The sequence below is a fragment of the Anguilla rostrata genome, chromosome 7 (assembly GCF_018555375.3).
Source record: "Anguilla rostrata isolate EN2019 chromosome 7, ASM1855537v3, whole genome shotgun sequence".
Lineage (NCBI taxonomy): Eukaryota > Metazoa > Chordata > Actinopteri > Anguilliformes > Anguillidae > Anguilla > Anguilla rostrata.
Genome location: NC_057939.1, coordinates 2,145,490 through 2,157,698, shown reverse-complemented (window position 1 = coordinate 2,157,698; position 12,209 = coordinate 2,145,490). Strand labels below are relative to the sequence as shown.

The window sequence follows — 12,209 nt, the reverse complement described above, 5'->3', positions numbered from 1 at the left end:
TCCTCGGTCCCACGTTGATTCTGATCCCAGCATCAGACACTCAGTCCCATCATCTGGAGTCTAAACAGTATTCATAAATATCTCACACATTATATCAGCTCTAGACTCTGATTGGGAATATTTCAGACTCACGAGCGTTGAGTTTGAGTCAGACAGCAGTGAGTCCCTCAGCAGCCTCTCTCTCTCTACCCACAGTAAAGCTCATAACACTGCTGTCATTTCTCCTGTGTGCACAGGCAGATCGTCCTTCGTTCCCTTCCTCTCTTTGTTTTTCAAAATCAAGCACAAAGAACGCCACGCTCCAATCTATCATTGTTGCTCTTACACGCGTCCGTATATATCTGTAAATATCCATAATGTCTGTTGTTAACATAAGAGTGTGCGGTTTCTTTGTTTAAAATGACATCTCTATCTTTCTTTCTCCCCTCCTGTAATTCAAAACCCAGTGCCAGCTCAAACAACCATAGAGATGCCAGAGGGAGTGCTAGTGTTGGACTTACAGCTATTTCTCAAAATACCCATCCTATTTGTCTTTTTCTTAATAGATCAACCAAAGATTAATCAGAACTCCTTTGTTGCTTTAGCAGTATGTTTGGGATCATTGTCTTGCTGTAGGATGAAGCGTCGTCCATTTGGCGCCATTTGCTTGAACTTGAGCAGATAAGATGTTTCTGTACATTTCTATCAGCACACTGCTATCAGCAGTTACATCATCAGTGAAGACCAGTGAGCCAGTACCTGTGACAGCCACACATGCCCAAACTGCAACACCCCCATAACAATATTTCACAGATGAGGGGGGGATCTTGGGAAGTTCCCTTTGTCCTCCACACTTTGCTCTTGCCATCACTCTGATCCAAGTGATCCAAGAATCCTGGTCTCTTCTGTCCACAATACCTTTTTACAGAAATCTGCACGCTCTTTTATGTACTTAGCAAAACCGAAACCTGGCCATCCTGTTTTTGCGACAAACTAGTGGTTTGCCTCTTGCAGTTTGCTTCTGTTTTTGAAGTTTTCTGCAGACGGTAGTCCCTGACATATCCACACCTGCCCCCTGAAGAGTGTTTCTGATCTGTCAGACAGATGTAGAGGTCTTGCTTAACCTACCAGGCCCTTTGGGATTACTGAGCTGGCCAGTACTTTTTAATGTTCTTCCAAACAGTTGATTTTCGTAAGCCAAGGTTTAGACTATGTGTCTGACTGTTTTTTTCTTAGTTCCCATACTCATAATGACTTCCTTGACTTTTATTGACACAACACAGCAATACAAGCCTATAATCAAGACTTGGATACTAAAAGCTCTCATCTCTGCACGAAGGAAGCAACTAATCAAACCTCACTAATCAGAAACACCTGTGAAGCAATTTGTCCCAAGTATTATGGTGCCATGAAATGGGAGGAGGGGGCAGGCTATGTATAAAAAGTGCTGTAATTTTTACATGGTGAAACCAAAATAAAAAAACACCCTTTAATAAAAAAGAGAAGCTTCTCTTTAACCACAGGTAAATTGTGGAGTACAGAGCCAATGCAACAAAAAAATTATCTTTGTTTCAAACATTGTGGAGGGAACATTATATGGTCTTTAGTGATATCCTATCTGCTCCCCAATCCTTTCCTATCACACATTTCATAACATTTCTTCCATTTATCTGTGATACTCTGTATGTGCTGCCCATTTGAGTCTCCTATCAAACCACAGTCCTAAAAATATAAAACTATCCACGCTTTCTAGTTCCCTTTCATATAGTCTTAAGTCATATAGTTTCTCCTGAAAAAAGAGTGTTTAGATTTTCCCTACAAATTAACCCACTAGAACCTAGTAAAACAACTAGAATCCAAACAAACTAAATTAAAACACTTGTTTGAGACCTAAAATGTACCCATGGAAGTGTACAGTGATGAGCTTGGAGCCTGGGGTAAGCTTGTTGCAGACCTTTTTCTGTCCGTATTCGTAGATGCTTGCCTGTGATAGGTCTTTTATTTATAGGACTGAAGGGGTTCTTACGGACTGAGAACTCGCCAGTGCCCAGAGAACATGTCTATTCACGCACCCTCGCCCTGTGAAGCACCGTAGTGCCCTCGCGGTCCTGCACTGAGAAGCACGTCCAGATCATCAGCAAAACCCCGCACAGAGAACCTCCACCAGCCATGAATTTTTAAGGCTCACGTCTGAATTTTTAAAATATCCTGCATTTTTAAAGGCTGCTGTTGAAATAATGATGAGAGTGCGTAGTTCCCTTTAAAAAAAAAAAATTTTTTTTTTAAAAACCATCGTCCGAAATGGTCAGGAATTTGTTTAAAGTGAAAGGAAAGGGGAGAAGGGATGTGGCAGTCTATGTGATGGATAGCGTGTTCATTTGCCTGTCTGTGCGATTGTTTGTGTGTGTGTGTGTATGGCTGTGTGCGCGTGTTTGTGTGTGTGCGCATGTGTGTGTGTGTATATGTGTGTGTGTGTGTGTGTGTGTGTATATGCATGCGTGTGTGTGTGTGTGTGCGTGCGTGCGTGCGTGTGTGTGTGTGTATATGCATGCGCGTGTGTGCGTGTGCATGTGTGTGTGTGTGTGTGTGGCGGTTGTGTGTGGCATGTTGTTTGTATATTTGTTGTGTGTGCACGTGTGTGTGTGAGTGCGTGTGCGTGTGTGTATGTGTGTGTGTGTATATGCTTTGGTTATGCGTGTGTGTGTGTGTGTGTGATATCGTGTGTGTGATGTGTGTGATAGCGGTGTGTGTGTGTGTGATATGCGGTTGTGTGTGTGTGTATCGTGTGTGTGTGTGTGTGTGCACGCAGGGATGATGCTACAGATAGCAGGCCGTCTGACCCCAGCATCCCAGTCATGGCTTTCTCAGACACAACCTCTCCAACCCCGACGGCAGCCTCACAGAGAGCGGGGACGTCAATATTTAATTGGCTCTCAGTCCTAGAAACCAGCTCCATATCAGGGGGGTGGGGGAGCGGGGGTACAGGTACAGCAGAGCCTCTGATACAGCCAGGGTGGAAGTGAGGGGGAGGGAGAGTGCATTACGCATTGATGGGGGGGGTTGACCAGTCGCTCCACTCACATCGCAGAAAGACGGAGGGGGTCTCTGTTTCACCGAACCCAAAGGAGTGCACCTGCCACTCTTCCCGAGCCCCACCCCACCCCACCCACCCCCTGCCCCCGCATCGTCATAGTAACCGCCCTCAGCCATCCACTCAGTGCAGAGGTGGCAGTAGCCCAGCAGCAGGAGGACTGAAGTGCGCTCCTGGAGTGGAACCTGGGAGGATGAGCAGGGGCTAGCGGAGTACGGGGGGGTTCCTTTTTTTTAGCGCGCGCTACACACTCGCTGACTGAGGAAAGGAGGGAGGGGGGAGGATGCCGTTCGGGGGGCTGGCCGGGCTGAAGGAGCGGGTCCTCAAACCGGGGACGGAGGAGGTGAGGAGCACCATGGGAGACTCCCTGGGGACTCTGCAGAAGTGAGTAGCGCTGAGCGTGGCTCTCAGCCCGGACCCATGCACTCACGCAGCGCTCTTCAGTCCTTAGGCGTAATTACGGTCTGTGAGTTAGGGGTGAGTCGGGGATGATTTAACTGACCCTGGATCAGTTGCCGAGATTAGTCTTCATTCGTTGGGTTGATTTGGGATGAGTTAAAATGATCCTAGACCAGTTGCTGGAATTAGTCTTTATTCGTTAGGGATGAGTTAACTGAGCCTGGATGAGTAGCTGGAATTAGTCTTCATTCCTTAGGGATGAGTTAACTGATCCTGGATGAGTAGCTGGAATTAGGAGAAAGTGGTGGCAGTGGACAGAAGAGCACTGAAAGCAGACCAGTTTAGTGTATTTTTCACTCAATGACTTGATTTGGCTGAAGCATCATGTACGCTGATACTGTGTCGTTTGTGGGCGGAATGTCAAGATAATGGACGCTGGCGTCTCTGGTGTGCAGACATTTTTGTGTTGGCGGTCAATGTGAGCTTGTGAATGTTTGCTAATTAAATCTTTAATTTTTGTAAGTTGTGAAAATAAGGGTAGTTGTGGGCAAATTAATAATATTAAATGCACAGCTGAGAAAAGCAGGAATTTCTGTGTGAACCGTTGTTAAAACAGAAATAAAACAGGCATTTTAATCATTTAATTTGCAACAGTTTTAATATACAGTTTTGTGCTGCACAAAAATGGAAGAAGGTGCAACAATGAAGGGCATTCACTTAAGATATCGATTAAACAAGACATAATATAGGCAAAGGAAACACAAAGGGAATGTGAATTTTACTGCTTGTCACTCAAACAGGTGGCACTATTTCCAGTGATGGAATTCAACATTTTATTCAAAATATTTTCTGCTGCACATTTCATAAGGAGTACGAACACAGTGCTAATGTTTTTAAAAGCTTGCACAAATTTGAGTCACCACACTCCTGACATTCCTGTGATATTATTACATGATTAATATACAAATCACCAGATATCAAATACTTCAGCTAAATATGCACACAAATATTAAATATAACATACAATCCAAGATACTTACAGGAAGATTATGTAATATAATCAGTCCATAAACAAGTAATTACACAGCTGCAGCTGTATATAATAAACAATCCTTAAAGGTAGGCTAATACTTAAACAAATGCTAAATTTAAGATAAATCATTTAAGATACATTTATGATAAACAATTCTACAACTTCTAAAAATAGTAAAGCTAAATGCAATAGTAGAAATATTTGCTCAGGCTAGACATGCTCATGTCTGTTCCTTTGATTCAGTCACCTTGAAATATTAAAACACTACTGAGAAAAAAACTGAGAGATAGAAATTAGACAAACGACAAATAAAACTGTTGAACAAAAAATGAGGCAGGGAAATATGGAAATAAGACTTTAAAAAGTTAAAAAGTCCTTAAACTTTCAAAACTAATAAAGGACAAGCAATTCAATATATAAATATATAAAAGGTCCCAAAACTGAAGTAAAACACATATATTATTTACGCACAAACGGAGGAAGCAAAAGCTGACAGATTTGTCAGATCATATCAATATGACATTCACCTTGTAAGGCTGTGAGTTTGATTCTAAACATGTAAAAAAAAAAAAGGGAAGACCAGCAGGACGGAAAAGTGTTAGGTAAAGCAGAGAAATAAAAGGGACAAACGGAAAAGAAAGGAACAGAGGCACGGTACACATTTAGGCGCTAATGCTCGGCAAAGTTCCAGAATGTAAGTCTGCTGCCCGTGCCACAAGCTGCATTATTCACAGTTCCATTCATAATTGATGCTGCTATTCAAATACATTTAATTATGTGTAACTGGAGCCTGTAGGTAGCTTTCCGGGAGACATTCCATATCATGCAACCTGTCCCATTACGACACGCTTGAGCGACATATAGGCTAATTGTCAAACGCTATATATATATATATATATATATATATAATATATATATATTAGCTTTTGTCAACATGTCTATGTTGTGTAGTTAGTTAGTCTGGCTGTTTAATAATAAATGTTAGAGAGTGTACTATCAGAGACAAAGGAAACTTGTAACTTTCCGGCAATTGTAAAAAAAAAAAAACACGTTAAAGTGATTCATGGCTGGACAGAATCTTGGCAGCAGACATGTGACCATTCCTTCTGTGATGTCATAAAGGCAAAGGTCTGATTGTGTTCATGAAATGAGGGCAAATACGGATCAAAACCATGAATACTGCCTGCTGTAGATTCTTTTATATTTATTGTTTTAAATTTAGATTAGCATTGCTTTAGGCACTCATTCTGTATGAAAATGCAACATCGCACTGAGAAAGTATTCAGCCGAAATCAGGATTTAATGGACTTTTGTTCTGAAAATTTGGCTGTTGTGTTATGTGAAAAAAAATCCAATCATGTGCTTGAGATTACAGATAATATTTAATATTCATAGGGTAGGGCTGATTCATTCCACCCAACTGCATAAATCAAAAATTAATGAAAGAAACTATGAGTCGAACTTTGCCCTTGATTAATGCATTTATACCAGCCAGAATGCCGACTCCAGCTTTAGACACAAGGAGTTGCAAAACAGACAACCATGACCTAACACAAAAGAACTACACCTCTTTTCAATTATACACACACACTCATGCATGCACGCACACACACACACACACACATACACACTCATGCACGCGCACACATACATGTACACACACACACACATGCACACACACGTGCACACACACACACACACATGCACACATGCACACAAACACATGCACACATGTATGTACATGCACACACACACACACACACGCACAAATGGGTGCCCATTGTCTATCTGCTCAGGCTAGACATGAACTGCACGCTTAATAGGGGGACAGTGGAGTGAGATGGAGTTTGCTCAGGCTGGACAGGAACTGCACGCTTAACAGGCGGACAGTGGAGTGAGATGGAGTTTGGGCTTTCGGAGGAGAGTGTGTGTGCTCTTTCTGGTAAAGTTTTCCCCCCCTTTTTTTCTGCCCAATTTGGGACGACTGTACGAGCGCTCATCACTCGAGTAGAGAGGGGTCAGGCAAGCATGTGCTCGCCTCCCAGATATGTGCTGTCTGCTCCCATTCCTTATCCCACTGCAGGCAAGCATGTGCTCTCCTCCCAGATATGTGCTGTCTGCTCTCATTCCTTATCCCACTGCAGGCAAGCATGTGCTCTCCTCCCAGATATGTGCTGTCTGCTCTCATTCCTTATCCCACTGCAGGCAAGCATGTGCTCTCCTCCCAGATATGTGCTATCTGCTCTCATTCCTTATCCCACTGCAGTTATATATTATTATATATTATATTATATTATATTATATTATATTATATTATATTATATTATATTATATACATTAAAGGCATTTAATATTTAATATATATTTTGGTTACAAGACCTGTTATACTACACTTCTTCAAGTGGAAGAAGAAACTTAATGAACAGCTGGAGAGATCACTAGTTTATTTAGGAGAAGGGAGCAGAGAGGAGAAAACTGTCTTCCTAAAAATTTTCATGTTTAGAGATTTTCCCGACCCGGAGACGTGCTAAGAAAACATTAAGATTATTATCATATTGTGGAATTGTTCCAATACATCACAATTTTTCAGTTTTTATCAGTTCACAAACCTTTAAACCAAAGCACTCAGATATCCATAACATCATTTTTTGTAAAGAGACAGCACAATATTGGTAACACTTTCCCATATTAAATAGTTTTTTTTTTTTGGGAAGGCTGCCACAGAAATAATTAGTCTTCCCACACTAAATCTTTCAATGCTGAACTGCCTAGTGCCTAGCAAATTAATATCAAATTAATGTCTAATTTTTCTTGGAAAAGGTTGCCACAGAAATAATTAGTCTTCCCACACCAAATCTTTCAATCATAAACTTCCTGGTGCCAAGCAGTTATTATTACTTTACCATTAAAACATTTCTGTTTTGACTAATTATTCCTAATAAACAGTTACTACTACTATGTACTTTGTGGAGCAAACCAGGTTGTTTGTTTGTGTGCATGTATGGGTCTTTATTTTCTTCCATTCTGCAGCAGACAGCCCAGTCCTAATGGAAACCACTTCTGTATACTTGAGAGAAGACACTTTAAAACAACCACATGTGCTTCCATTAGTGCTGAGAGAAGAGTAATATTTTCAGGGAAAATACTCTCCAGGCATTGATAATAATCGGCCCTTCTTGCTGCCTTTGGTCTGGGGAACACAGTCTATTTCTGAGGCCTGAGAGTAGGCTGTTTGTCTGAGTCCAGGCTGGGTAAGGGCTCTTTTATCCGTCTTTGTTTGCCCAGCGTTCTACACCTTTACTGTCACATCAAAAGTCTTTCTTTGCCCCTGATGGAAACAGGCGTGTGGCTCTGAGGACTACAGAGAGAATGTACTTGGCTTCATGACTTTGTGTCAACCCATGTTGTTTTTGCTCATGGATATGTCATGTGCTGCATGTTGCCAAAAATCCTTTTTTTTTTTTAGACAAAACTTCTCTATGTTAAATTTGTGTTGGTTTTATGCAAAATCAAATTCTGTTCATCATAAATTTAGGGATGGATGAATACGATACGAAACGATACGATACAACTTTATTGTCAGTTTGCACTGAAATTCATTTTGCATCCTTAGGCAGTTCCATCCAAGAGGTTACATGCAGATTAAACATACAGTTACACATTACATTACATTACATTATAGGTATTTAGCTGACGCTCTTATCCAGAGCGACTTACAACAGAGTAACCAAACTCAGGATCAAGTCCGCTTAAGTCCATTGAACAACATGTAGATAAAAAGCCTTTACTATGATGCATACAATAAGGAGAAACAAGATAGTCTGAACAAAATTTTTTTTTTTTTTTTTTTTTTTTTTATAGTTATGGGTGGGGGTTAGGGAAGAGAGAGAGGTACACAGAGAAGAGGTGCGTCTTGAGTTTCCGTTTGAAGGTGCTCAGACACTCTGCTGTTCTGACCTCCACTGGAAGATCGTTCCACCATCGTGGGGCCAGAACTGCAAAGAGTCGAGACCTTGTTGCTGCTCGTGTAGGGGGAGGAATCAGCCGCCCTGTAGTAGCCGATCGGAGCGATCTGGCCGGCTTGTAGGGTCTGATCATCTTCTGCAGATAACCAGGAGCTGACCCCTTGACTGCTTGGAAAGCAAGCACCAGTGTCTTAAACCGGATGCGAGCTTGCACTGGTAGCCAGTGGAGGGAGATGAGGAGGGGAGTGACGTGGGAGTCACGAGGGAGGTTGTAAACCAGACGTGCTGCTGCATTCTGGATGAGCTGAAGGGGTCTGGTGGCTGATGCTGGGAGGCCAGCCAGGAGGGAGTTGCAGTAGTCCAGACGTGACAGTATCAGGGAGCAATGTATGATTCAAATGCATAAGTTGCTCAGAGTGGCAGTTCTTGTGAGTTAAGGTTTTCACTTTCTTTCTTTGCTGAGACACAGCATTCATTCCAATCGCATAATTTTATCTGTCCTCGTCTCCTCGGGCCTGGACTGGCCCGGAAACCGAACAAGGGCTGCCATCTTTAAGAATATTCAAATCCGTTACACGCTCCTGGGAGGAGCGAGGACCAAGGAGGCTCCCGGAGGAGGCTTGAGAGAGGAAACACGAGTGCATCCTTCGTAGAATTTCTTCTTTTATTTTGGAGGACGTGAGGTTTAAATGATCAACCTGTGGATCCACCTCCCCCTTATGTAATTGTTTGCAATATAGCACAATAAGCACAATGTGAACACGGGACTCTGTTCTTCACGGTATGCGCAGCTGTTTTGGACATAATAATGCTTAAGAGGGTAAATAATCCCTCTGAACGGTACCTAATTAAGAAAAGCTTGTTTAAATGCCAGGATTGCTGTTGTAGTTGCAAGGAGCATCAGCAGGCACAGTGGCACCCCAGGACTGAGTTTGAGAACCACTGGAGTAGCCAAATGAAAAAAAGGTGAAGAGACGCGGTATCGAAACCTATCTACACCGAGACGCTCTCATAACTCAGATATATAACTCATAAAGCTATCAGTATGACAATATCCTGCGTAGAGTCTGATCTAATTTCTACATGCTATCCTGGAAGACTGTGACTGTATGTTATTTCAACAGAACAGGGTGTTGTGGGAAAAGCCGACTGCATAACTAATGTGACCTCTTTAGATCCAAGCGTCCTGTGAAGCGGTGGTTGTGTATCAGATTAGATCTTATTAGATCATGGGATTTTTGAGAGAAGATGACAACATCTAATCTCTGAAGATAATAATGTTCTGGGAGGAGCTGGTTGAATGCGATCTTATTAGATCACAGTATTCTAGTAGAATACCAAAGCATGCTGATGTGATCTCATTAGATAATTATATTCTGGAGAAGGTTACTGCTTTGCATCTAAATTAGATGGTGTTCTGGGTGAATATGAAAGAAATCATGTGCCATATTATCACATCAGAGTATTCTGAGAGAAGGTGGATGCTTGTGATCTTTAGATCATAGAGTATTTGGTGAAGGTGACTGCAGGTGATCTTATTGGATCCTGGTGCTGTGGGAGGTCACCGGATTCAAATCTTATTGGATCCTGGTGCTGTGGGAGGTCACCGGAGTCTGATCTTATTGGATCCTAGTGCTGTGGGAGGTCACCGGAGGTAAAGGGTAATGCTGCTTTCAGACAATGTTGGGTCGGAGTTTTCTCCGAGCCGGGAATACGTCACAACTCGGCCAACCGACTCTTTCTTGTTCACGTGCTTCGCGATCGGACAGCTGAAAGAAAGATGGAGGTGATTGAATATATGTCTTACGTGTGGCTGTGCATTGGTTCCTGTCAGACTGTTTACCCTCTAGGCTAGTAATTGATTTGCTGGCTACAGCAAGCAACCTTTGGCTATTTCAGGGGCTGAAGAGTACAAATCAAAGTATGTCTCTGTGTTTTAAATGTGTTGCTGTGGTTCACTTAAGGCTTTATGGCATCATGACATTTCTTACATTTCACGCAGGACCATGTTGGACCGATTGCGTGACAACTCGGCCAATTCGTGTTGCATCTAGAATCCTGATTTCCTAATGTTTTATTCATTCAGAATACTAAGGTTTTCATGTGGACCTTCCTGGTGGGGAACTCATGTAGACCATAAATCTGACACCACTTGACAGCAGCGTAACTGAAAGCTGAAGCAGACTTGTGTGGTGATGGTATAAACCCCACTAGTGTCTGTGATTAACACCAATGATCTGCTGTGGAGTCCTTCAGTTGGCCTGTTTTTGGAACCTAAGTCCCAGACATGGAGCCTCTATGGAGACCTGGTATAGTGTCTTATGTCTATGTGGAATCATATAAGTAAGTGGCATTACAGAAACTAGGCTAATAACTACAGGTGGAAAATCCAAGTTGAGAAAGTAAAAGTCCTCCCCAGTATTTAATTCCAATCACCTAGATTTGGTCATTAGTGCAATTCTTTGGCCAAGAGGTGCAAACTAATTCGTGAAATCAGATGGGATGAGTTCATGGGAGGAAGAAACACATGGCAGAACTTTTACTTTCTGACCCCTGGACTTTCCACCTTTACTAATAACAGGTTCCTCCTGCCGCCGCCAACCCATCCTTTGCCAATTAGTAGCACATTTTTAACCCTTAAAGGTGAGAGATCGCAAATATGTGATTAGAATGTTCTTAACTCAACATTCTAATGCTGATGTCACAATCACTGCTGGTAACTGAAAGCAGTGGAGTTCTAGAACACAGGATTAGAATTAAAAAAACACATGCAGTCTTGGCCTATGCCATGGCTTGGAGAAAATGCGACCAAACAGGGGGACAGTTTGAAAGTTTGGCGCCCGTCTCTGCTTGGAAGGAAAATCGACGGCTCCAACGTGGAGCAGGAGGAGGTCCTGGAGCTGACGGAGGACGGGCGTCCGGTGGCAGCGGGGGCGGCGGGGGCCCAACGCCGGGCCCCGCTGTTCGACTGTGGCTGCTGTGGCTCGCCCAAGCGCTACATCATCGCCATCCTCAGCGGCCTGGGCTTCTGCATCTCCTTCGGCATCCGCTGCATCCTGGGCGTGGCCATCGTGGAGATGGTCAACAACAACACCGTCTACATCAACGGGACGCCCGTCATGCAGGTGAGCGAGCGCCCTCGTCCTGGCACTCAGTCAGCAACCGAAAGGTTCCGGCACGTTCCGGCTGGTCTCATCTGCTGTAACAGGCCAGCAAGACTCCTGAAGACTCCTGCAGACTCCAAGACTTCATCAGTCATGGCTTTCATGGCAAATATTATTTCGCTGTCTGTACATGTACTGTCTCTTGCTTCGGTTGGCTGTAGCCTTTAAAATATAGCCATTAAAAACGAGTTTTGATTTTTTTTTCTCCTTAAGCATCTTTCACAGTCCCTCTGATTTTTTTGTAGACACTTGTACATCAGAAGTACAGTATGTCTGCTTTGCAGAACTTTTCAGTGAAAGGTGAAACACTCTGAAAAAAGAATTTTTGTTATTTGAAAACAAACCCCAGAAATTATATTTTGTTGTCCGCTGAGGTCATGACAGTCGACTGCGTAAGTGTTAAGTCCTCATTTTGCCTCTGAGAATAAAAAGCTGTGGGGTCAAGAGATCTTTTTTTTTTTTGGTGGTGCTCATGAGAAATTAGCTGGCCGTTTCATCACTGTCATCTGGGGGAATCTCAGTCGACAGCACTAATGGCTTCATTTATGGAAGATGGTGAGCGGCTGCTCATTACGGCT

General features: G+C 42.8%; 1 protein-coding gene across 1 annotated transcript in view; it reads left to right on the top strand.

Moving 5' to 3' along the window:
- The first annotated feature begins 3,353 nt into the window (after window positions 1-3,353).
- The window catches only part of slc17a8 (solute carrier family 17 member 8), a 24,666-nt gene continuing 15,810 nt past the window's right edge, over window positions 3,354-12,209 (top strand). Inside the window, exons 1-2 of the mRNA XM_064342274.1 lie at window positions 3,354-3,454; window positions 11,325-11,592. Of these exons, the coding sequence (XP_064198344.1) occupies window positions 3,354-3,454; window positions 11,325-11,592 (369 nt within the window). The remainder of the gene's footprint in view (window positions 3,455-11,324; window positions 11,593-12,209) is intronic.